The following is a 26,303-nucleotide window of genomic DNA, read 5'->3' on the forward strand; positions in this document are numbered from 1 at the left end:
TTAATTGACTGCTTATGTATTGGCAAGACTTCTGGTCAACAGTAATTAAGTTCTGGATAGTGAAAAGTTACATATGGATTTTTGATGACATGGGAGGTCAGTGTTGTTCAAAGGTCATCTCTATACTCTAAAAGTTGGTCTACTCTATATCCAAAGCCATGTCACTGCTGTATTCCATTGGTACCTAAATATGTACTTCTGTGATTATAGTAATTAATTACATTTCCCTTTTGGGATTTAAAATCCTGGGGTCAACTATTTTGTCTTTTCTATATAGGCTTTGTTATAGGGCTTTGTGAATGGCACATAAAGAAGCACAAAATAAACACTTATTAAATAATAACATCAGTTACTTATGATTGCTGTGGTCCAGGTTCTGTAGTAAGTACTTTATAAGCATTATTAAAATCCCTTTTCTCACTAATTCTATGATTATTATTCCCACTAACAGATGAGCAGATTACTTAAAAAACTAAGTAACTCTTCACCAGTTGCACAGCTTGGAAATGGTAGAGTTTAGACTCAGAATCAAAGCCCTTATTCCTAAACAATATGTTACACATATTGTCTCCACACAAATTAAAAAAGAAAAAGAAAGTTAAAACTGTATGAACAAATAAAACATCACAAAAGCATTTGAAATTTTCATAGTTCCTAACTTTTTAGAAAATTGATGATAAGCTTTCTACCATGAGAAGGGTAGGTAGAATTATAAGTCAAAGAGACTTTTATCCTTAAGCCTTGCATTTTCTTACTGGCTCCAGGAAAAGAGTTAGAAATTAATAGTATTATCTCAAATGAAACAATATATGATACCTATAAAAATTACTTGTAAAGTTGCAAGATGCAGTTAGAAAACGTACTTGTCAATGATCTGTGAGTCTTGTTTTGGGTGCTATTGATTGAAGTTGTTCATGCATCTTATTCTGACCTACCTCAAGAGCCTTTCCTCATGTTGTGGCTGCTCTCTAGTTGGTAACAGTATTCATTCTGTACTTCTAGGCTCCCCTGGGCTGTGACAGAGGGCAGCAGATCTCTGTAATGTTAGGGTGACATTTAAGACACCTAATTACTCCTTCTGATACTGGGGAGTTTCCGTGTGTGCTCAGCTCTTTTCTTAAACTTCCCATCTTTCTCTCCAAGGCTGGTAGTGCCACCTTCAACTCATGAATGGTAATTGTTTAATATAAAGTGATAGTTTTATTTTTTCTCCATGTTACTGCTATCTGATGTAATTGTCAAAGGACATGGAGAAAAGAAGACATAAGGTTTGTCCTCCACAGTAAATGATGGAAAAATTCACTAGCTGCAATTTCTTTCTCTTAATCTAGTTGTCAAACCCACAATACTCCTGTAACTCAGCCCATTTTGCCAGCGTTCCTTAAACGCTGAGAATTATTTCTGCCACATCTGAACACTTTTGTAGACATAAACACAAAATCATTAATGCTTTTTGATACTCAACATGGTGGCCTATGTCTTTACCTAAAAAGATCATATCCACACTGTTTGCCTTCAGAAAGTCTGCCAGCCTCATTTGCATTTTGCACAGTGCTCTTAAAATTTCAGAACATCTTAGCACTGCACACATACACCTGCTTTCATTTCCAGTATCATTAGCATTGCCTAAGTATCCCTAATTAGGTGCTGCCAACTTTAAATATTTGTTGTTTCACAGCAGATAAAATACAGCAGTCACTTATTATGCTGTAGGATAGCCATATCTTATTAGGCGAGGCAATTTTGAATTTTGCAGTTTATTCTGTATTAAAAATGAAGAGCAGGGAAATTGAAAATGAAATATTGGGTCAAGTTATAAGTTGACAAAAAGTGTTCAGCATCTTCTGTATTTTCATTTTAGCATTCTCCTTTTGATGCAATGGTTACGGTAAACATCAGCCATTATGTTGATGAGAAAATTTTAGAGAATGAAGGAAAATGGAAGGTATGTTAGAAAAAATATTTCATCCTTTCTTTTTTTCCTAGTAGGAAAAAAATTTTTTTTTTGATTGAACATTTTTAAGTCCTCCCTATTTTCAGGGTTCAGAAAAAGTACGAAATATATCACTTCCAGAAGAGCTCGTTTTCACTGTGGATGATAAAATACTAAACAACATTAATCAGGCTAAAGCCCAATATCTCAAGCAGGTAGATCTTTTCTTTACTCTTTTTTTTTTTAAGGAACTAATGCTTTGTCTTTTAACTATCATATATAAAAAGTTGGATACCATTCTAGCATGACAGCATAAAACATTATAAATTATAGCTTTGATACCTTTATTTTTTAATATCAAATGATTAATGCAAATGATGATTTGGTTATCTTTGGGGTATTCTTAGGTGATTTTTCACTTTTCCCCTTTAATTTTTTTTGTTAGGCATCTGATCTGCAGATTGTGGCGTATGCCTTTACATCTTTTGGTAAAAAGCTAACCAAGAAGAAGAAGCTTCACCCTGACACATTTGTTCAGCTTGCACTTCAGCTGGCCTATTACAGACTTCATGGACGGTGAGGACCATTCATTTTCCATTTTCAGAATCTTGAAGTCCAACGGTACATCTGTACCATAAGCTACTTCATCCTAACTCCTCAGAGTTTTTCGTGAAGTTTCTCCCAAGTTGTGTCATGTCCTAACTGGGACTTCCACATCAGTATATTAGTTTTGATCTGTGACATTTTCACAGCCTTGTCTTTCATACTTAATACTTATGAAGTGTCTGCTTTTTTCTATGAGGGGTTTTTTGTTCCTTGGAATTCAAATCACTTGGTTTTCTTGTAGCCTCAGTTTCCTGATGGGTTCATGATTTTATAGATTATCCAGTCTTCACTAACTTTTAGGATTGGAGAAATGGTATGTTATGACTTTGCACATCCTAAGTGGAAGTAGAAGCTCCTTGATCGTGCTTTTTAAAAATCCAGTCTGAGGGGCACCTGGTTGGCTCAGTCACTTAAGGACCTGACTTTTGGTTTTGGCTCAGGTCATGATCTCACAGTTAGTAAGTAAAAGCCCTGCATCGGGGTATGCACTGACATTGCGGAGCCTGCCTGGGATTCTCTCTCTCTCTTTCTCTGCTCCTTCCCCACTCCTTTTCTCTTTCTCTCCCAAATAAATAAAACTTAAAGAACAAATCCGGGGACATCTGGGTGGCTCAGTAGGCTGTGTGTCTGGCTCTTGGTTTTGGCTGAGGTCTTGATCTCTTGGTTGAGTTTAAGCCCCGCATCAGATTCTGCTGACAGCTCAGAGACTAGAACCTGCTGTGGTTTCTGTATTTGCCTCTCTCTCTCTCTGCCCCTCCCCCAGTCGCATGCTCATGCTCACATGCTCGCTCTCTCGCAAAAAGCATTAAAATTTTAAAAAAATCCAGTCTGAGAATATGTTTCCTTTTCTTTTTATTTCTTTTTTCTTTTTGAGAGAGAGCAAGCAAGCATGCTGTATGCAAGCATGGAGAAGGCAGAGGGAGAGACACAGAGAATCTTAAGGAGACTGCACATCCAGCTCAGAGCCCAATGTCAGGCTTGATCTCATGAGTATGAGCCTCACCTGAGCCAAAATCAAGAGTGGGACATTCAACCAACTGAGCCACACAGGGGCCCTGAGAATGTGCATCTTTAAGTGGGATATGTAGGTCATTTATATTTAATATAATTGCCAGTAAGGTTAGGTTTAAGTCTACCATAGTGCTGTTTCTTTCTATCATATCCGATTTTTGTTCTTTTTCATCTTCTTTTGAATTCATTGTTTTTCAATTGTTCCATTTTATCTCCATTGTCAGATGTACTGTTTTGTTTTGCTTTGCTTTTAATAGTTGCACCGGGGTTTATAAAGTTCATCTTTAAACTAGAGTCTACCTATAAATAACATTTTCCATTTGAAGTATAATGTAAGAACCTTAGAACACTTCTGTTTTGATTCTCCCATCTTTTGTGCTGTTCTTGTCATACATTATATTTCTACATATTTTATAAGCCTCATGATACACTGTTACTATTTGCCATAAGTAGTTGCATACCTTTTTTTAATGTGGTAAAATATATATGAAATAGAACTTGCCACTGTAGCCATTTTTAAGTGTATTATACAGCAGCATTCATACATTCATAACGTTATGCAACCATCACAACTGTCTATTTGCAAAATTTTTCATTGCTCCAAACAGAAACTCTGTGCCCATTGAGCAATAATTTATCATTCCTCCTGTTGCCTCAGCCCCTGGTAATCTTTAATCTACTTCCAATCTCTATGAACTTGCCTGTTTTTATACATATTCTCTGTAAGTGGAATCATAGAATATTTGTCTTTTTGTGTCTGATTTATTTAACTTAGGATAATGTTTCCAAGGTTAATCTATGTTGTACAATCAGAACTTTATCCTTTTTGTGGCTAAATAGTATTCCATTATGTGGGTATACCACATTTTGTTGATCCATTCATCTGTTGATGGACACTTCCGTTTTAGCTCTTGTGAATAATGCTGTTGTAAACATTCATGTACGAGGATCTGTTTGAGTCCCCGTTTTAATTTCTTTTGAGTCTGTACCCAGGAATAGAATTGCTGAATTGTGCAATAATTCTCTTTTACTTTTTGAGCACCTGCTAAACTATTTTCTACCATGGCTATACTATTTTACATTCCCACTAGCAATATGCAAGGGTTCCAATTGCTCCACATCCTTGCCAATACTTCTTTTGTTCATTTAAAAAATTATTTTTATTAGTTATGAAGTAGTATCTCTTGGTAGTTTATATTTGCATTTCCCTATTGACTAATGAGGTTGTGTAGCTTTTCATATGTTAATTATCCATTTGTATATCTTTGGCAAACTGTCTATAAAAGTCCTTTGTGGGGGCATCTGGGTGGCTCAGTCTGTTAAGCATCCGACTTCAGCTCAGGTCATGATCTCACGGTTCGTGGGTTCAAGCCCCACATCAGGCTTTGTGCTGACAGCTCAGAGCCTAGAGCCTATTTCGGATTCTGTGTCTCCCTCTCTCTCTACCCCTCCCCTGTTCATGCTCTGTCTCTGTCTCAAAAACATAAACATTTAAAAATAAATAAATAAAAGTCCTTTGTGTGTTTGGTAATTGGGTTGTCATTTTCTGGTTGAATTGTAAGAGTTCTTTATGTCTTCTGGATATGAAACCCTTATCAGATATGTGATTTGCAAATATTTCCTCCCATTCTCTGGGTTTTCTTTTTAATCTCTTGATAGTATCCTTTAATGCACAAAGTTTTTTTTAAATGTTTTATTTATTTTTGAGAGACAGAGAGAGCGCGAGCAGAGGAGGGTCAGAAAGAGAGGGTAATACAGAATCTGAAGCAGGCTCCAGGCTCTGAGCTAGCCATTAGCACAGAGTTCGACGCGGGGCTTGAACCCATGAACCGTGAGATCGTGACCTGAGCCGAAGCTGGACGCTCAACCAACTGAGCCACCCAGGTGCCCCATTTGATGTACAAAGTTTTTAATTTTGAAGTCCAGTTTATCTGTTTTCATTTCATTTGTTTCCTGTGCTTTTGTTGTCATATTCAAGAAATATTTGCCAAATCTTATGTCATTTATTTTCCCCCTATGTTGTCTTGTATGAGTTTTACAGTTTGAGTTCTTGATATCTTTGATGCATTTTGAGTTGGTAAGGATCCAATGTAATTCTTTTGCAAGTGGATACCCAGTTTTCCTAGCATTGTCTGTTGAAGAGACTGTTCATTGAGTGGTCTCAATGTTCTTGTTTAAAATCATTTGATTATAGATGTAAGGGTTTAATTCTGGGCTTTCAGTTCTACTCCATTGGTCTGTATGTCTCTTCTTATATCAATACCATACTATTTTGATTATGGTAGCTTTGTAATAAGTTTTGAAATCTGACCATGTGAGTCTTTCACCTTTGTCCTTCTTTGCAAGATTTTTATGGCCGTTCTTGGCTCTTCTTGAAAGTCCATATTAATTTTAGGATTAGTTTTTCCATTTTTGCAGAAATGGAGTTCTTAATCTGTAGACTGCTTTGCATAGTATTGTCACCTTGCTGATAATAAGTCTTTCAGTCCATGAACACAGGGTCCCTTTCCATTTATTTATGTTTTTCAAATTTCTTCAAGCAGTGTTTTGTAGTTTCCACTGTATAATGTTTTTGCCTCTTTGGTTAAGTTTAATCTTGAGTATTTTATGCTTTTTGACACTATTGTAAATGGAGTTGTTGTCTTAATATTCTTTTCAGTTCATTCATTGCTAGCATATGGAAACAAAGTTGATTTTTGTGTGTTAGTTTTGTATCTTTAAACGTGGTCAATGGTGCCTGAATGGCTTTGTTGGTTGAATGTCTGACTTCGGCTCATGTCATGATCTCATGGTTAGTGAGTTCAAGCTCTGCATCAAGCTCAGAGCATGGAGCCTCCTTTGGATTCTGTGTCTTCCTCTCTCTGCCCCTCCCCTGTTCACACTTGCTTGCATGTGTGTGCGTGCTCTCTCTCTCTCAAAAATAAACATTAAAAAATAAATAAACCTTGCAAAATTTATTTCCTCTGTGGACTCCTTGAGGTTTTCTAAATATGAGATCACGTTATCTGTGAATAGAGATAGGTTTCCTTTTTTCTTTCCAATTTGGAGACCTTTTATTTCTTTGTCCTGGCTAGAACACCCAGTACCATGCTGAGTCATCCTTGTCATATTGCTCCTTTTAGATGGAAAGTTTTTAGTCTTTCATTCTTGAGTATGATGTTAGCTGTGAGTTTTTCATAAATGCTCTCAATCATGGTGAGCAAGTTTCTTTGTATGCCTAGTTTAGTGAGCGTTTTTATGGAGAGTGTTGGATTTTGTCAAACTCTTTTCTGCCTCAGTTACTGTAGGACTTATACTTCATTCTATTAATAAGGTATATTACACTGATTTTCATTTGTTGAACCACATTTACACTAGGATATATTTCATTTGAGCATGGTGAATTGTCCTTTTCATATGTTGCTAAATTTGGTTTGCTAATAATTTGAGGATTTTTGCATCTATATTCACAAAGAGATAATGGTCTGTGGTATGTTCTTGTAGCGTTTTTTAAAAAAGTTTTATTTAAATTCCAGTTAATTAACACAGTGTAATATTAGTTTCTGGTGCACAGTTTAGTGATTCAAAGCTTCTGTACGACACTCGATGCTCATCACAATAAGTGCACTCCTTAATCTCCATCAGCTCACTGATCTCCCCTCTGGTGGGTTCTCTATAGTTAAGAGTCTGTTTTTTGGTTTGTCTCTCTTTTTTCCTCCCTTTGCTTGCTTGTTTTGTTTCTTAAATTCCACATATGAGTGAGATCATGTGGTTTTTGTCTTTCTCTAATTGGCTTATTACACGTAATACATTTTAGCTCCATCCATGTCATTGCAAATGGCACGATTTCATTCTTTTTGATGGCTAATATTTCATTGTATGTGTATACCATGTCTTCTTTATCCATTCATCTGTTGATGGACATTTGGGCTCTTTCCATAACTTGGCTTTTGTAGATAATGCTGCGATACACATTGGCATGCCTGCATCCCTTTGAGTCAGACTTCTTGTATTCTGTGGGTAAGTACCCAGTAGTGCAATTGTAGTAGTCTGCTGAGGTTGTAGAGTGTCATTCAGCTCTTTTCTCATCTGAAGGTACGACTCAGAAGAGATCTGCTTCCAGCTCGTTCATGTGATTATTAGCAGGTATCCCTTCCTTCCAGGCTCTTTTCCAGAGGCCTCCCTCAGTTTCTCGCTGCCTGGGCTTCACTGTATGGCACCTGCCAGCATGGCAGCTGGTGTTCCACATATTGAGAAAGTGAGAGTAGTGAGATCTCTTGTAACCTTATTTCAAAAATGATGTCTTATCACTTTTGTCCTGTTCTTTTTAGTGGAAGCAAATCATGAGGTCCATCTCATACTCAAATTGAGAAGTTACACCAGAATATAAATAACAGGCAGGGGTCCCTGGGGGTGCATCTTACAGGCCACCTACCACAGACATGTCAATGTACATAACCTCAGAACAGCCAAGCCTTGGAAACAGACCATATTATACCAGGCCCTGTTGATCAGAGTACTTTTTTGCTCATTGATACTGTAAGTAGTCTCTTGGTTATTCAAAGTCTCAACTAAGGCTATATTGTAGAACTTAGTGTCTGACCAAAGCCAACTTTATTAGGTAATCTTTCTTTGTGATAATATTTGAGCATTTTCTTTCTTGTGACGTATTCTTTTATTTTTATTTTTTTCTTGTAGCCCTGGCAGCTGCTATGAAACTGCTATGACCAGATACTTTTATCATGGCCGCACAGAGACTATGCGATCATGTACAATAGAAGCAGTCAGATGGTGCCAGTCCATGCAGGATCCCTCTACTACTGTGAGTATTGGAAGGGAAAAAATCATAGTATTTATTTACTTATTTAAAGGATCCTTAGCCCTTGAATGACTAACTCCTTGACTTCAATTCTCCTGAATAAGTAAAATACTTCAGATACTTTTTGTGAAGTTTTTGAAGCATTCATTTATTTGCCAGGGAAGTGTATACTTGGAAGAACATGAAGCAGGAAAGGCCCAAGAAGCCCATATGTGTCACTTTTAAGCAAAGTTGGTTCCCTCCTTCTCTTTCAAGATTTTATTTAAATCTTGAAATCTTTTATTTAAATCAAGTTAGTTAACATATAGTGTAGTATGGGTTTCAGGAATAGAAGTTAGTGATTCAATGCTTACATACAGCACCCACCACTCATCACAAGTAGTTCTCCGTAATGCCCGTTACCCATTTTGCCCATCCCCCCATCTCCGCTCCTACAACCCTCAGTTCTCTATAGTTAAGAGTCTGTTACAGTTTGCCTCCATTTCTTATTTTATCTTAATTTTCCTTCCTTTCCCCTTTGTTGATCTGTTTCTTATGAGTAAAACCATACAGTATGTGTCTTTCTCTGACTTACTTTGTTTAGCGTAATACACTCTAGTTCCATCCACATTGTTACAGATGGAGAGTTTGTTCTTTTTGAAGGCTGAATAGTATTCTAATGTGTGTGTATGTGTGTATGTATATATCTTTATTCATCAGTCAGTGGACATGTGGGCTATTGTTGGGAGTGCTTCCGTAAACTTTGGGGTGCATGTGCCCTTTTGAATCAGTAGTTGTATATCCTTTGGATAAATACCTAGTAGTGCAGTTGCTGGGTTGTTAGGGTAGTTGTATTTTTAAGTTTCTGAGGAACCCCCACCCTTTTTTCCCCGAGTGGCTGCCCAAGTTTAATTCCCACCAAAAAGTGTAAGAGGGTTCCCTTTTGTCTACCTCCTCGCCAACATCTATTTCCTGAGTTGTTGATTTTAGCTACTCTGACTAGTGTGAGGTAGTATCTTATTGTGGTTTTGATTGGTATTTTGGCAAAGTATCTTCAATACTATGAGTATTATACTATTATTGATCTACCTTTGGGATATCACCTGCAAAGTGAAGACTTTCCCAAAGTGCCTTAAAAGGAAGCTTTTCTTGATGTGATTGAGTGTTTTTGAAATCCCAGATTCTTGTTTTCATGTATTAGGACCAGAACAGTTTTGTTTTGTGTTATGTGTTTTGTTTTGTTTTATTTTTAAAGTAATCTTTGTACCAAAGGTAGGGCTTGAACTCACTACCCTGAGATCAAGAGTTGCATCTCCTACCAACCAAGTCAGGCAGGCACCCCTAATACTTTTTTTTTTTTGAAGTATTTAGACAATAGGGTAGTTCCTTTCCACTGGTATTTTGGTATTGAATTTGTTTCTTTAGTTTTGATAGACATAGTTATGCATATTTAAATTTATTTTAGTGTTTTAGAACTGCTTTATATCATTTTGAACAACTGTGTGTTAGTTTTTAAATCCTACTTGCTTCTGTCTTTACACTTGTTAGTATCACTTCAGTGCTGCCCACAAGATCCTATTGTTTTTCGTGTTCTGGGAAAGAAATAGGATGCAGGACATAAAGGAAAGAAAAGGCAGTAGAAGTGAGGAAAACACATAGAAACATGTTTAAATGTCTTTTTAGAAGTCTTTTCTCTCTCAAATTATCCAAATCCTAACTAGATTGAGCTCAAAAAAACTAGATTTTTGTTGCTGTTGTTGCTTATGTACAGTTCATTGAAATATGTCTTGATTTTTAACACAGCTTCTTGAACGAGAGCAAAAGATGTTACAAGCTTTTGCAAAACATGATAAAATGATGACCGACTGTTCAGCTGGAAAAGGTACTTATATAGGGATTACTCTGACTTTAAAAATTCTCTCATGTTGAAAAATTTTTCTAGCTTAATATTTGGGATTTCATTGCAGGATTTGACCGTCATCTTTTAGGTCTTTTACTCATAGCAAAAGAGGAAGGTCTTCCGGTTCCAGAACTTTTTACAGACCCATTTTTCTCCAAAAGGTAATATAATATGTAATGTAGTTTTAGAACTTAATCAGTTCCTTTTTTCTGAAGGTTAAAAGTTTTTTTTTTTAATTTACATTGATTCATTTTTGAGAGACAAAGTGTGAGCAGGGGAGGGGAAGAGAGAGAGAGGGAGACGCAGAATCTGAAGCAGGCTCCAAGCTCTGAGCCGTCCGCACAGAGCCTGATGCAGGGCTTGAACTCACAAACCATCAGACCATAACCTGACCCAAAGTCAGATGCCTAACTGACTGAGTCACCCAGGTGCCCCTAAAAGCTTTTCTGAAGTAATGCAAATTTCTGTAAGCCTAGTAAAATATCCTCTCGTTATGCACACAGTGGAGGAGGTGGAAACTTTGTTCTCTCAACGAGTCTGGTTGGATATGCAAGAGTCCTGGGAGTGGCGGTTCCCATGGTGCACAATGGCTATGGGTTTTTCTACAACATCAGAGATGACAGGTGAGACTGCTTTTCTCATTCTTAATGTGCTGTAGAGTAAGGACGCCATCTTTCTGTCTTTTGAATGTCTTCCTTACACTGTGATTCTGTCGTTATCTGTCACTTACTACATAGGGAATTATTTTTACCACTTAGGCATTTAATGTGTTTGCTTCTCTGTCCTGCTTTGGCGACACTAGTCATATCAGTCCCTTAGGCATTTTGTGCAGGATACCAATTAAGGTTGACTCAGTGATACACCATCATTGTCCTTATATCTGAGTACACATGTTAACATATTTGTTCTAGGCAAGGTATTTTATTGTAATAAAACAGGTAAAATGTGATTGCCTATAAATACATGGTGGTTCATGTGGTCATAATAGTACTAATGTGACCAAGATAAGAGACTAGGTAAATTAATTTATATTTTAAAAAATATTTTAACAATTCAGATGCAGTTTCAGATGAGGTTTGACTTATGTTTGTGGAAAGAGAGAAAAAAATACTAAAACCTGGTAGGTGGAGAATAAGGTAATATGAAATTGGTGGAATGGCTTGAAAGGTCCTCATCCGTATAGTCTGGCCACCTCAGAGATCTCTGAGAGCTTGAGGGGCTTTGTGAGCAATAATTTGGCCACATTGAGCACTATGTAAATAAGATGGTAGGCTCAGGGGCTTTGGATAGAATGTGAAAAATTGGCCTGATAATATGTATGACATATTTCATTTTGTAATCTGTTGTTTTCATACTTTAATTTTTTTAAGAGTTTACAGTCAGTGTTTTTTTCAACATTTTATCATCTGCCTCTGTGTCAAGTGTGATCTGTGTATAGTCTCTTATACCAGTGGTACTAGTATTTGTTAGCATCTAAGTCCTTATATTATCTATCCCCATAGTATTCAGTTTATGTACATTAATGTACAGATTAAAGGTGGAATTACATACAAATTAAAGGTTAAACGTAGATCTTACTGCATTTTCATATAAAGGGTCTAAGGTCTAAAATCCTCATGGGACACAGAGAGTGAGTAAGCATTCTAACAGATTTCCTGACCAGTGTGGATCTTGCATTGCGCTCAGTGACAAGAGTTCAAGCTAGACACACCGCAGGTCTCTGACTTTGCAAGTCCTGGTCCTGGGGCAGAACAGCCATTCAGTCATTCAGGAAGTATGTAGTGAAAACTTGTGCTGTAGGTGCTCAGGACGCAAGACAGACAAGATCTTCCCTCTTAGAGATTTTATTTTCTATTTGGGAAAGAGAGACAAAAGCAAATAAGCAAGAAGTCGTGATGAATGCTGTGAAGCACAGAGCAAGCTAATGTGGTAAGAGAGACACGCTGGTGGGGAGCGGGTAAAGAGCACTGCTTTACTCAGGGTGGTCAGAGTGACCGGGAAGCTGAGCCGGTGCAGATGAGAAGGAGTTAATACTTTGAATCCCCAAGAAAGCAGCTCTCCAGACTCCCATCACGGCCTCCTGTCTCCAGTGCCACCACCCAGGCTGAGCCACCATCTTCTGCCACTTAGGGGATTGCAACAGGTTCTCATGTGGTGTCCTGGCTCCATTCTTTCCTTTCTACAGACCACTGTCTACACAACAGCCCTGATGTGCTTTTAAACATGTGACTCAAGTCATACCGTTCTTCCATTCAAAATTCTCCAAGAGCTCATCTCACTCACAGTAAAATTCAGAGTCTTCCTGTGAGATCATGTCTGATCAAGTTCTCGGTCACCCATCTGACCTTCCTTGTACAGCTCTCCGCTCTCACTCTACTACAGCCACCTTCGCCTTCTTGTACCTTGAGTACAGCAAGCAGGCGCTCTCCTCATGGCATTTGCTGTTGTGATTTCCTCTGCTTTGTACTCTTCCTTGAAATATATGCAGGGATCACTCCCTTAGCCCATACAGGTATTTGCTTAAAATTTGCTCTCATCTGGGAGGCCTTTTCTGATCATCTAAAATAGCCCTTCCCCCTCCCTCACACATATCTGCTGCATTTTCTTTAGAACACTCATAATCATCCAGTGATTATACATGTTTATTTATATGTTCTCTCTCTTCCCTTCCTAGACATAAGCCCAGAAGAACAGGGGTTTTGATGTGTCTGTTGCTGTGTCCCCAGCTCTGTAACAATGCCTTGTAAATAAGTTGAATACACTTAATGTTTTCACAATGACTTAGCTGGGAACATAATTACATGATTCTGGGGTAGGAAAGAGCCTGATACTTTTAAGGAACAGAAAGAGGCAGTATGACCATGAATTAGCAATTAAGTCGCTTTGGGTAGAGCTAGAAGAAGTTGTTGAAGATAGGTAGATAGGAGCTATATCTTGGAGGACAGTGTTCTCAAGTCTGGGTGCATGTGAGAATCACCTAGCTTTCAAAACATGACTTCTGGAGACCCTGGCTTGGTTTGGGTGGTCAGTTGATACAGAGCCTTATGATAAGAAGTTGGAATTTTCTCCTAAGGATAATAGGAGGCATTTTACCAGATGGAGTTAAAGGTCATGGATGTATTCATCATCACCATTTGGAGCCTCTTTGTGTTGTGATTTTTGCATAGTACTAATTGTTTTTTATTTGTGCTCACAGGTTTAATGTGACCAGTGTAGCCTGGAGATCCTGCCCAGAGACTGATGCAGAGAAGCTGGTTCGGCAGGTTTTTCATTCTTTCCAAGATATGATGCAGCTGATGAACACTGCTCATCTTTAGGGACTAATGGTTTATTAAGCATTTGCAAAAATATTAAACTGGGTGTGGAGAGTGGGTTGGTGATGTGAGATAGGAAGGAATATTGACTTAAGGAAACTTGTTAAATTTAGAAATAGGTAGAATCATGCTTTTTAAATTTATTCTCACATAGAAGATAAAAATATGATTTTTAAGCTTCCTCTGATGCAGTAGCAATGCAAATTGATACAATGAAATATAGAATTATGCAAAACTTGAAGATGAGCCGCAGCAATGCAAATCTACAGTTTTTAATAATGTAACTACTACTCTAACTTACAGATAGTTTTGTTGGTACCTGTATAGGTTATAAATCCTCTGACCATCACTGTAGAGTCTTTCAAGCACTTTAACATTTTCTAGTTGCCAAAGGATATGAAATTAAATGCTAACTTCCCTGAAATCATTGTCTTCCACATTCAGCACAGGGATACAATCCTACTCTGCCTGATGGGAAAGGTTGCTACAAGTTACTGGTTATCTAAAAGTAGGCTTTCTGTTGGATATAAGAATCAGAGGGAGGTTTATACCCTCTGACACACGTACACAAAAAACCTATCAAAATTCATTATATTGTAACTAGTTTGTGAATATAAAAAGATTGAATGTTGAATCAGATTCTCAGGATTTTACAGGTTTTTTTTTTTTCTCCTGCTATTCAAAACAGAAAATAAAGCCGTCAATCCTATAGTTCCCTGGATGGTGTCTGGATAACTAATCCATTCCTCTTTGACCTTATACTTTCTGATCTAAGTTACGTATTGCTGTGTGAAACACCACCAAAAATATACGGTATTAAATCGATTATTGTTCATGATGGGGTCAGTTGATCGTGCCCTGTTGGGTAGCTCTTCTGATCTTGCTGTGGTTTGTTTATGCGGCTGCATTTCCTGGGGTGCTGGACTGAGGCTGTAAGGTTGAAGATGGGGACCTGGTACCTGGGATACTCTCCACATGGTTTCTGATCGTTCAGTATTCTAGCCTTGCCTCCAGTGCTTGGCAGTGTGTGTGTTCCCAGAGAGAAAGGCATAGGCTCTGAAGTCACATGATGTCACTTACTTTGCATTTTATTGGTTAAAACAAGTTGCGCTGGCAAGCTAGATTCAAGGATGGGGGGAAAGTGTCATCTCTTGATAGGAGAAATAGCAGTTGTTTTTTAAATGTAAGTAAGTGGGCATGTTTAGCTTACTGGGTGCCGTTCTTAATGCAGTGTACCTCATCAAAATTAGTGTATTTAGTGTCCTGGTTGCATACAGCCTTTAAAAGTTTTCCTATGTTATGAATTTGTTAAGACTGGTTTACTGTTTCTTCTTTTTAAAAAAATTGTTTTATTTTTTTGAGAGACAGATGGCTTGAGCAGGGGAAGGGCATAGAGAGGGAGGGAGACACAGAATCCAAAGCCGGCTCGAGGCTCTGAGTTGTCAGCACAGAGCCCCACCCAGGGCTTGAACCTACAAGTTCAAGATCATGACCTGAGTTTAAGTCAGAAACTCAAACACTGAGGGACCCAGGTGCCCCCTGTTTGTCAAAAATTGAGTTGACTTCCTTGGCATTTGATACTTCCTTAACTTAACAGTACATATTTCTTCTACCTATTCTATACTACGGCCCTTCCTTTCCATACGCTGGTACAATATTATAGACTACATTGCCATAGGCTTTAGAATCATTTGGTTGGCTGTTCTTAATGTCTGAAGACCTGGATATTTCAGAAACTGTTCACCTCCTGCCGAGAAACCTCTTCTGTCCTACTTTAACATATTTCCTTAACCTGCCTGACGTTTAAAACTACCTGTAGGGGCGCCTGGGTGGCTCAGTTGGTTAAGCCTCCGACTTTGGCTCAGGTCATGATCTCACATCTGTGGGTTCGAGCTCCGCATCAGGCTCTGTGCGGACAGCTCAGAGCCTGGAGCCTGCTTCTGATTCTGTGTCTCCCTCTCTCTCTCTGCCCCTCTGTCTCTGTCTCAAAAATAAATAAAACATTACAAAAATTAAAAAAAAAAACTACCTGTAATTCTTTTTAGAAAGAGATTTCTGGGCCTCAGTCCAGACTGGTACAGTTAAAATTTCCAGAGGCTTTTGAGTCCCCACTGGGGTAATGAGCCCCTTGCGCTAGTTTTCTCTTGGTTAACCTGAAATTTAGTCCACTACACACGTGGTTCCATTTGAAAGAAATCTTTGCTAAGATCTGGTTGGTTACAGATAGAGGAACTGAGTTTGGGTAGTTTACGGACCTAAAGATCCAGTAACAGGGATGAGAATGGATGATGCCTTAGTAAATTATAAAAAAACAAATAGGAAATTAAGGAAAAACCTTTTATATGGCTACCTTCTAAAGGTTGCCTAGATTTGTTTTTTTTTATTCCCTAAACATATTCTGAACAAATTAGGATTAGTGATAAAGTAATGGAGAACCTAGGATTTTATTATTTCCAATGTTTCAAATTTAACTAGAGATAATTGCAATTTTTAATGAATTAAAAATTTTGAAAATATTTGATTATTTTACAGGAAGAGATGTGTGCCTGTAAGGTTAGCTTGTCTAAGAGTAATCTCATTTTCTCTTGGACTTTGATGATAAAGTTGGGAATCCATTCTTTGAAGAAAAAAAAAAAATCAAACCTCAGGTCCCCAAAAGAATAATTTGGAAACTCACCAAGGTAGACAGTCAGCAATGGAACAATGTATTTTTCCTTTTTCTTATGAAAATTATTCCAGCTTGTCATCTACTCAGCTATTCAGGACAGTAAGAAGTTTCCCTATGTCTGTGCTGTTAGTTCTAGAGCTTTATAATATCTGAACTTGTCTGTTTCTGGTAACTCAACAGACTTATACCTCATCAAGACAGGTGTCACTTGTAACCCCTGAATTCAAATGCTATAATATCAACAGCAAATGGGATGTTTTAAACTGATATTGAATAATATATCTGAATTGTAGGATTATTTGTAAAAAAATGGTTTCTACTTTAAGTCAGAAAAAGTTATAATTTGAATTTATTTTTAAGACATAACAGGAATTCGTAAGTTCTGTGTCCCAGCCTGGACGCTGACCATGGAAAAGTAGATGCCTTTCTGAGCCAGCAGCTGCTGATGTGTGCCATGCTCCTTGACCTTGCCGTTCTGAAACACCACGATCAGGTCTGCGTTCTGGATGGTGGACAGGCGGTGGGCGATCACGATGCAGGTGCGGCCTTCTCGGGCTTTGTCCAGGGCTTCTTGGACAACCTGATGACCAAGCAGAGCAGAAATCTTAAACATGATCATCACAGAAAAACATTTTACTTTTTATATTCTCATCTTTGAGTCTTTGAGTCTTTGGTTTTAAATGCATGTGAATTTACATAAACGGGATTAAGTTATTTCCTTTTTAATTATAATAAAAATGGATTCTCACACTAAATCACAGGTATCTAAATTTTCTAACCGTCCACAATTTGTCTTATGGACTAGACTCCTTTATTTTCTCATTTTTTATTATTGTGCTAAAAGTGTGGTAGATGCAGTTTTCTTTTGAATACGTTTTTTGGCTTATGAAGATCATTTTATAAAATATGGAAAATACTAGAGTAAGAAAATATTTTTCTTCAAAATAACCAGTAAAATTGCATTTACTTTTTTTCATGGTTGACAGCTCAGAAAAACTACTGTACAGATAAAATGGAACATGAGGGCAGAGTCCACACCTTTTCACTTTCAGTATCCAGAGCTGATGTAGCTTCATCCAGCAGTAGGATTTGAGGTTGTCTGATGAGGGCTCGAGCAATAGCGATCCTCTGTTTTTGACCTCCTGAGAGCTGCGTTCCCTTATCTCCCACTCTTGTTTCATATTTCTGCAAGTTAACCGTTAGTAAAGTTAATCAAGTCCTGACCCCCCAAAATTACTAATGGTATACTCAATAAACTTGTACTTCTCAACATTTGACAGTTCTATGTACCAGGAAAAAGACTTAGAACCAAAAGTTTATCTAACAGCTACCTGGTGATCCATTTAGTATCTCTTCCCCCCCCCCCCCCCATTTTATAGAACATTAGCTTTCAGGATCAAACTAGGAGACCAGTTACTTCAGTTCCCATATAAAAATGGAGGCAGCTTTTTTTGTTCTTACCCTGAAGGAATTTATAATGTGAAGAGAAAAACCACCTATACAGCACTCAGTATCAATCAAGTCAACTAAGTACCAAATGAGCAGTATATTCAACATGCTATGAAAGATCAGAAGCAGCAAACAGCAACTATGGAGATAAAGTAGGAGAAGAAAGAAGAGATGCATGAAGGAAAGGAACCTTTGTACAGAACTTGGAAAGCTGAATCTTGAGAAAGAACATTCTACATTGGAAAAAAATTAAGCACAGAAAGAATAAAGGGCCCAAAAAGTACTGTAGGGCTTATGCAGTAATGTGAATTAATTTCCTCAAGTCCGATGTCAGTAAAGAGCTGAAGCTTTAGTTTTTCTATTAATCAAATTCTATACCTGAAGTCAATGACTAGGTGTGAAGGGTGAGCAAGGCTAACCAACATGGAGGGTGGGACAGTGTGTGAGTGCAAATGCTAGTTAACAGCAGAAGAGAAAGGTAAAAATAGTTGAGATTTAGTTCAGTGGGAACTTAGATGCTAGCTGAGCCCCAAGATTAATGATCCCTGCCATCACTTTTAAGATTCTTTGCAACTGCACTTGTGGGCATGTATCCCAGAGGTATAAAAACTGCAGTTCACACTAAGCCCCATCCACTAATACTTAGAGCAGATTTCAGTAGCCAAAACCTAGACACAACCTAGATACACTTCAACAGGTCAGTGGTACATCGGTACCGGGCAGTCTTACTCATCCTACTACTCAGGATGGCCTGGAACTAAACAGGTTAAAAAAAAAAAAAAAAAAGCATGAACTATAGAGAACAAGAACTTCAGGGGATTATGCTGCCTGGCAAAAGCTCATCTCAATAGTCCATGCATGCTCCTATCACATTCTTATAGCAGAAAAATAGAGAAATGGGAAACTGCCGTTGGCCACAGTTTAGAGGGAGTGAGGGAAGAGGAAGAGGTGTGAGACTCTAACAGCCGCGTGCGGGAAGCTGGGGGGCGGGCAGCGTACACATACAACAATCACACAACAATACTGCACCGAACTGAACATACAAGCAAATGATGACAACTTAACCTGGAGGATCTCAGTGAGCTCTGCTAATTCCGTCAGTGACGAGACCCTGCTTGTGATACCACGGTCCAGTTTACCTAGTTGGCCCCAGTGCCATCCTGCCAAAGGGCTCGTAAAATCTCCATTCCTCACAACTGCATGTCAGTGCTTACCTCAACCATCGTTAAAAACCCAGGGACCCTCAGGGATAAATCAAACATGACTGCTGCCAGAATGCAGCCGACAACCAGCAGATTACAAGCGGAGATACGGTGTCTACCGTTAATCTCACCTCATTTGCTTCTCACTGCATTTATAAGACCTAGATATGACGACTAATATTCTTATTTGCTGGTAAGGAAACTGGCATCATGCAATTCCGTGTGTTGTCCAAGGTCCTGTGCTACTAAATGACACATTCTCCTCCAAGATTTTTTTGGTGTGTAACTGGGAACGGTGTGGAGGATGAAAACCGTCTACTGTCGATTGTGATTTCATCCTAAGAAGTGACGCACTGACTTACGTGGGGTAAGGTCTCAATGAAAGGGTGGATGTTGGCTGCTTTGGCTGCGTTCACAATTTCATCCCGTGACACCACCCGGCCGTTGTCTCCGTAGGCAATATTCTCAGCAATGCTGCAGTCAAACAGGACTGGCTCCTGGGACACAATTCCAACGTGGGCTCTGAGCCACTGGATGTTAAGTCTCTTTGCCTCTTGACCATCTAGGAGCTGAAAACCAAAGTCCACAAACTATAAGAAGAGCTTAAAAAGAAAAAAAAAAAACCCAAATCATAAATTAATAGATTCACCATTTGGAGCACTGTTGCATGCGGGTATCCTCATTTGTGAAGTAACAAACCTCCCAGCTCTAAGCGCTTCTAGTGTTGGAAGCCAACAAAATGATATTTATGGAGATAAGGCCATTTCTTTATCTCACTGGCAGAACAGCACTTTGGGGCCAGTCTTTCCAAACTCCTCTTCCTCCCTGTCTGCCCTCCTCCAGGCAGGTGTACCGTCCTGCCTCTAGGAAGTCTGCAACTAGGTGTCCGACTCGTCTCTGTTCCCAGAGTGACTCCAGCCTTTCAATTTGACTTTACTCCCCTCTTCTGGGTGGACCAGTTAAAGTTGGTAAGCATGTGGCCCCCAATTCTCAAAGTTGGTTATGTCCTGTCCTACCTCTACCACTCTTTCCCCTGAGAACTACCAGCCTTAAACTTGGCCCATTTCTCTTTTGATGACACTAAGGACAGGAGTTCAATGCAAAGCGAAACAAGTTCAAAGGACACCTTCTTTCGGAGTATGGTTTTGAGGGTGGGGTTTTTTATTTTTTGTTTGCTTTAAGCCGGAGGCATGGTGCTTCTAGAGAAGTCTTGTGATATATTAGCCAAAAATGCAGCTTACTTCTGGGTGAAGGAATAGAAGTACAGTGACCTCTCAAAGAAATTCCTCCCAGAGCATTAGCACAGCGTACCTACCAAGTGTTGTCAAGCTATTGTTACCCCATTGTTCCCATCTGACTGTCTAGGGGTGACAGTTTGAGATTTATAGAAGGTGGTCATCTCATCAAATAGGATTATAGGCCTTTAGTTGTCCATTTTTTTCCATTACAAGAACATTGGTTTATTGGCCACTTGAAATAAAGCCTTAAATCAGCTTATAAACTTAAGAAAGCGTGCTCACCACTGTTCCGGCCAAGGGGTCGTAGAACCGCTCCAGGAGCTGCACCACCGTGCTCTTCCCGCAGCCGCTGCTGCCCACCAGGGCCAGCGTCTGGCCCTTCTTCACCTCCAGGCTCAGCCCCCGAAGCACGGGGATGTCTGGTCGAGTGGGATAGTTGAACGCGACTTCATTAAAGGTCACGTTTCCTTCCAACTTATCCTAACAAACAAAAAATAAACCAGAGTTTTAATGTTGCTATTATAATTGGTCTGATAATTATAAGTCTTTCACAGCAACTTCAGCAAAGATAAAATTCATACTCAGTCTAAGTGTTGGCACTAGTTATTATCAAAAGCAAGTTGTTGTTACATAAAATGAAAATAGGAGATAGAAGTAAAAGTTAGAGTCATTATTAGAGTTATTCTCTAAACCCAATTTCTGGTTCATTTAGGTAACTAGCTTTCCTAAAGGATTCTGAGGCTAGAGCCAAGCCAGTGGCCAAAGGCTCAAAGGCTTGGGAGTTCAGTGTGGTGTCTGCCTGAGGTATTGGTGGAAGCCCTGGTCTCAAACCTTGGTTGCCCCTCTTTTTTATAATTTTTGAGAGAGAGAGAGAAAGCAGAAAAAGAGGGAGTCTGACAGAGGATCCCAAGAGGGTTTTGCATGGACAGCAGAGAGCCCGATGTGGGGCTCAAACTCACAAACTGTGAAATCAGGACCTGAGCTGAAATCAAGAATCAAGATGCTTAACTGACTGAACCACCGAGATGCCCCACCCCCCCCACCCCCCGCTGCCTTATCTCACAGGGCACAGCAATTTTCTCACCATGTGACATACATGATACAGCCCCAGAAAAACGGACCCCTCCTTTCTTTCCCCGCACTGCTGCTTGTGCATTAGAATATGGAGCTGCTCGTGTCCTACAAAGAACACTCAGATCGAAATTTGAATTAACTTTGGAGATCGTGTAGAATTATTAAAGGAATAAGGAATAAAGGAGCCTTCTTAACAATTTAACTCAGTCATTACAAAATGTGATTCAAGCCCAATTGCTATTTATTTTTAAAGATTGTATTTTTTAAGTAATCACCCAACATGGGGCTCAGACTTATAATCCCGAGGTCCAGAGTTGCATGTTCTACCGACTCAGCCAGCCAGGCACCCCACCACAACTGCTATTTGCATTTACCTATAGAGTTACATGCGTAGAACATCATGTAGAAATAACTAACAGTTTTCATGGAAATTAATCAGATCTCATACATCTCGAGTATTTTAACTTGTTTAAGTTCATTATTACGACTTTAATTCGATAGTGGAGATTTTAGCTTTTTTAAATTAAAACATTTTTTTTTCTTCTAAGTAAACCCAATGCTCAACATGGGGGCTTGATCTCACAATCTCAAGCTCATGAGTCTATGCTCCACTGACTGAGCACAGGTGCCTCTTTCTTTACTTTCAACGTGCTGTATTTCAGAATCCTTGAAGCCTCTTATGAAACGTTAAACTGTTAAGAATATTGGCCAAATACTAGCCCTTACTCCCAGAGTAAGCTAAAATAGGCTGCTAGAATCATTACAAACATCCTGTGGTTATAACCTAGCAGATAGCAAATGTTTAGAAAAAATTAAGCAAGCATTCATCAGGCAGTGGAGAACTCACAGGCCTCAGGCCCTCTTCACTGTCGCTGTCAATCAGAGGTTGCCTTTCAAGCAGCATGAATAAGTGGGCTGCAGACAGCTTGGATTTTGCATAGTCCGGAGCAAAGGAACTAGCGTGTCCTAGAGCCACCGCACCAAACACGATCGCTGTAAACACCCTAGAAGATAGTAGAGGATTGAGAAATTTAGCTTATGTAATTAGCTCTGTGATATTTGAAAGTGCGAAGACATACCGTTTACCAGTATTGATTTTCTCTACGCCTAATTTAGGGACCCCTCCACTGATCCCTGGCCACCTCCCACACACGACGACTACACACATTTCCATGAAATTCCACTAACGAAGGCCATCTAGCGGAGAGGCAAGAGTTAACGTAACTTGCCACAGTATTTCTTTTTCAGGAAGTGGCATATAACTGAGTCTGACTTGTGACCTCAAGTAATTTTAGTAACTAGTTCTACCCTTTAGACTGGAGGGAACTGAATGAAGTACAGAGTGCTGGGGGGGGGGGCAGTAGGGGGAGGGGGTTTATCAGCCTCCAACAAGAAAGGATGTTTCCTACTGAATTACTGGCCCTGACTTCCAGTTGGTAGTTTCTTCTAGGCTCCCAAACAGTATTAATCACTGTAGTTAAAGAAATTTTGTTAGGGAAAATAAGCTTTTACTAGAACTAGGTTCTCTCTTACAATTCAGGTTAACTGTGGGCACTGCCCTCAGATAAACAACTGCCCTCAAGTTCTATTTTCCAATCATCTTCTCTTGGAAGGCTGGAACTAGATCATACCATCTTTCAGGAAGGGCTAAAGATTCTGAGGTCTGTATCTCCACAAAGCTACTTACCTTCTGACATCAGAGCTCCCATAGAAAAAGGGGAGGGGGAGGGAAATTTCTATCTAGCAATACTGGAGAACTCAAAATTTTTCATGTCCCAAACTTCTAAATCTAAGGTATCAAAATATGTTTTAAGTACATGGGGGGAGGGGGCAGGAATGGTGGGTATAAGGCTTTCCCTTAAATACTTAAGTTTAGTTACCAAAAATTAAATTTTAAAAGTGATGAACCCACACGTTGCTGCCTAGCTTTCTTGTATAGCCTATAAATTAGCTTTAGCATTAAAGATGAAAAGTTGTCTTCCAATTATCCAGAATTTATTAATGGTAGTGATGAAGTTTTGGGGTGATGGTGGCCTGATCTGGAGCTGATGGCCAAGAAAGAATTCCTGAAAATGTCTTTGATACAAAAAAGTGATTTTATTAAAGCAGGGGGACAGGACCCATGGGCGGGAAGAGCTGTATGGGCTCGTGACCGGTAAGGTATTATACACCCTCAGATTGAGGGGGGGTCATGGATAGACTCAGTCTCTGAGGAAGTTTGGAAGCAAGGTTTCCAGGACCTTGAAGGGCTAGCTGTTGCTAGGAAAATGCCATTTATTACGGTTTAATAAACCCCCAGTCATGAGACCCTTCAGACATATGGGTGGGGGGCACGAGCTGGAGTCTGGTCGCCAGCATGTGTATTGGGGCAGCTGAGATAAAGGTAAAAGTTAGGGTATCCTTGCAGTCAGGGTAATAAGCTAAGGTTCTCTTTTGCCCCTAGTGAAGGGTCATCATCCAGGCATGAGCTCCTAGAGGTAAGTCCTGTGCCAGTTTCAAGGACTTGTCAATGGGCTGTAGGTGCAGTAAAATAATTTAGTTTTTCATTGGCCTCAGTTTCCAACATTACCAGGGCAAGCACTTAAACCCCTTTCCTTTGTTCTTGGGGAGCCAGGAGTGTCGGAGGAATATCACACACATTCCAACTCCTGGGGTGGGGGGAGGGGGCTGTGAGCTTGAGCTTTGCCCTAAGTGCCTCAGGCCCCCTCATCAGTAGAAACAAAAAAAGCAGGGGTAATGTTCTCAGTGGTGCTCTTTTAGAAAATAAAAGTCCTCTAAGTTGTAATTCCCAGAGCCGGATATTGCCATTTGAGCCTCACCAACCGCTTTCTGCTCTCCCTCCCTCCACCCCCATTCTTGTAGCATCTCACTCCCTGCCCAAGAGGCTGACCTTCATGGATGGCATCAAAAGGGTTTTCTTGTCCTCTGGCTTCTGATGGCTTTGGCAATGAAAGGCACCAGCAGGGGAAGGGAGGGCTGGAGGAGCCGGAGGCCAGGGCATTTGTTTAGCCAGCTTCCGTCTTGTTAGATTCTTGTGTTGTTGGCATCCCTCCACCAGAGACCACAGACGCCCCCTATGCAGAGTTCTGAGAACCCTCCCCTTCTCTGGCCCTTCAGGCTGAGGCTCTCAGTGGATGGTTCCAGGCTGCAAATTGCTGAGGTGTTCACAGCGTGCCTGGGTACAGCCTACCTCAGCGCTTTTCACCCTTTGTAAACAGACCCTTTAGCAAACTCTTAGTTACCACTTCGAAGGGGTATCGGTTTCCTGCTGGGATCCTGAATGCTATGAACATTATATATACTGTTTTTCATAGTTATTTTAATTTTGGATAAAAACGCTTTCTTGGTCTTGACCACGTTCAAAAAAAAGGGCTGCTGCTCCCTACTACTTTAAAATCATCCCATCAGGGCAGAAATAGGCCAAAGGATCTCAAAGAGAATGGCTTCCCTTTGGCAAGACAAGAATGCAACCTAACTGAATGTATTTAGCATATTTTGAAAAGAGGACTACATCCCTTCGGAAGACCAATGGTCAGCCTTGGAAACCGAGAAAAAAGGAGAAGCTCTGAGGCAATGCTGGCAAGGCCGTACCAGGCCTGGTCGGGGGAGTCAAGCCTCCACCAGGTTTCAGTCAAGGATCCCCACCCCAATGTCAATGCCATCTTTGGTTGCAGAAAAACAGCAGACTATTTAACCCTCTGTTTTGAGTCCATGGTAACCAGCAATTTCTCAGTTCGATTTATTTCTGCCTACACTCCACAGTAAGAAACCTTGCTCTTCTCTTGACTGGAGTTCTGTGTATTACTACAATTCTAGGATATGATCATTTTTAGGAGCTTAGTTAACTTTAATTCACCTGGATGTTTAAACTGTACTTGGAGTATTATCAAGATCAGATTTCTGTGGTAGATTCAACTCTCTGACCTCATTTTAGAACACGTGAGGTCTTTGTTTTTATTTTTGTTTCCTACTCCCAAAGTTTACATAGACCTACTAAAACCTTATAATAGAATAATCTGTTTTTAAATTTACTTACAGCATAACGTCTCTGAAGCGCATGTGTCCGTTCACGATGAGATATGCACCAAATCGAAAACAACCGGCATAGGAAAAATACATAAATGCTTGTGAAATACTAAAAGTAATTCCATAGACATGTGCCTTCTGCACAGAATTCCTGAAAGGCAAGTTAGTATACTCATAATCTTCTCTTTGGCCTCTCTCAGTGCTTTGTTGTACAGAGAGTGACAGCTTCTAAGGCTGGTTGACGCTGGGTTTATATTCTGACTCCTGTTGTATTAGTTCAAGTCAGTGACAACCTCTCTATCATGTTTTCCAAGTTGTATAATGGGGACAATCACCATGTTGCAGAATTCTTTTGAGGACTCAACAAATATAAATGGCTAGCAAAATACCTCATACTGGTTGTTCAAATGAAAGTTGCTGATATTATTAGATGTTAATATCTAGCCAATCAGATATTCATCCCTATGATATAAACATGACTGTTTTATCAAAAATGTGCAGGATGTCAAAGTTAGGACTAAAGTTTGAATGGTCTCAATGTAATTTCTTCATTATTATCTTGCCTTCTGTGATTATAGCCTCGTCAAAATTCATGTTGCAGATTCAGACAAGTAGGATTACTGAGGTTTATGCAGACACACATCAGAAGCTCCCCGCCCCCCAAGCTAGATCCCACCAGCCCCAATACAATGTGTTTTAGACCATTTCTAACTAGACTGCATGCTATCCTTCATCAGTATAGCTACTTTATTATATATACTTCAGTATCCTAAATCTTCCAAAAGAACTGTAATTTATTTTCTCCCAGATCAGAATAGGAAGGCATTTGGAAAGACAGAAAAATTCAAAATATTAATGATTTGAATATTTTAACTTAGATGCGGTGAGCATGGTCATTATGTAAAATTATTCAACAATTTACAATGCTATTCAATCTTTATAATCAAATTAAAAATGAGCTCTTCCTTAATTCCCTTGAAGTTCAAATTAACCAGAAGTCTTAGGTAATGGCACATATATGTATATGTGAAACATCAAATGGAAAGAAAAATTACTTCATGAAGTGTACATAACTAAGGAGACAGAATAAAATGAGCATTTCAAT

At 39.4% G+C, this 26,303-nt stretch overlaps 2 protein-coding genes across 2 annotated transcripts in view; one reads left to right on the plus strand and one right to left on the minus strand.

Annotated features, from left to right (window-relative positions):
- CROT (carnitine O-octanoyltransferase) overlaps positions 1-14,252 on the plus strand; it is a 49,611-nt gene extending 35,359 nt beyond the window's left edge. The window contains exons 11-18 of the mRNA XM_029928286.1: positions 1,862-1,945; positions 2,041-2,148; positions 2,379-2,509; positions 8,228-8,351; positions 10,131-10,209; positions 10,295-10,388; positions 10,731-10,850; positions 13,424-14,252. Of these exons, the coding sequence (XP_029784146.1) occupies positions 1,862-1,945; positions 2,041-2,148; positions 2,379-2,509; positions 8,228-8,351; positions 10,131-10,209; positions 10,295-10,388; positions 10,731-10,850; positions 13,424-13,544 (861 nt within the window). The 3' untranslated portion in view covers positions 13,545-14,252. The remainder of the gene's footprint in view (positions 1-1,861; positions 1,946-2,040; positions 2,149-2,378; positions 2,510-8,227; positions 8,352-10,130; positions 10,210-10,294; positions 10,389-10,730; positions 10,851-13,423) is intronic.
- Positions 14,253-16,529: 2,277 nt separating this feature from the next.
- ABCB4 (ATP binding cassette subfamily B member 4) overlaps positions 16,530-26,303 on the minus strand; it is a 64,965-nt gene continuing 55,191 nt past the window's right edge. Inside the window, exons 18-23 of the mRNA XM_029918831.1 lie at positions 25,209-25,349; positions 22,020-22,176; positions 20,381-20,578; positions 19,223-19,429; positions 17,248-17,394; positions 16,530-16,789 (exon numbers count right to left, since the gene is read on the minus strand). Of these exons, the coding sequence (XP_029774691.1) occupies positions 16,565-16,789; positions 17,248-17,394; positions 19,223-19,429; positions 20,381-20,578; positions 22,020-22,176; positions 25,209-25,349 (1,075 nt within the window). The 3' untranslated portion in view covers positions 16,530-16,564. The remainder of the gene's footprint in view (positions 16,790-17,247; positions 17,395-19,222; positions 19,430-20,380; positions 20,579-22,019; positions 22,177-25,208; positions 25,350-26,303) is intronic.

The sequence above is a fragment of the Suricata suricatta genome, chromosome 2, assembly GCF_006229205.1.
Source record: "Suricata suricatta isolate VVHF042 chromosome 2, meerkat_22Aug2017_6uvM2_HiC, whole genome shotgun sequence".
Classification (NCBI taxonomy): domain Eukaryota; kingdom Metazoa; phylum Chordata; class Mammalia; order Carnivora; family Herpestidae; genus Suricata; species Suricata suricatta.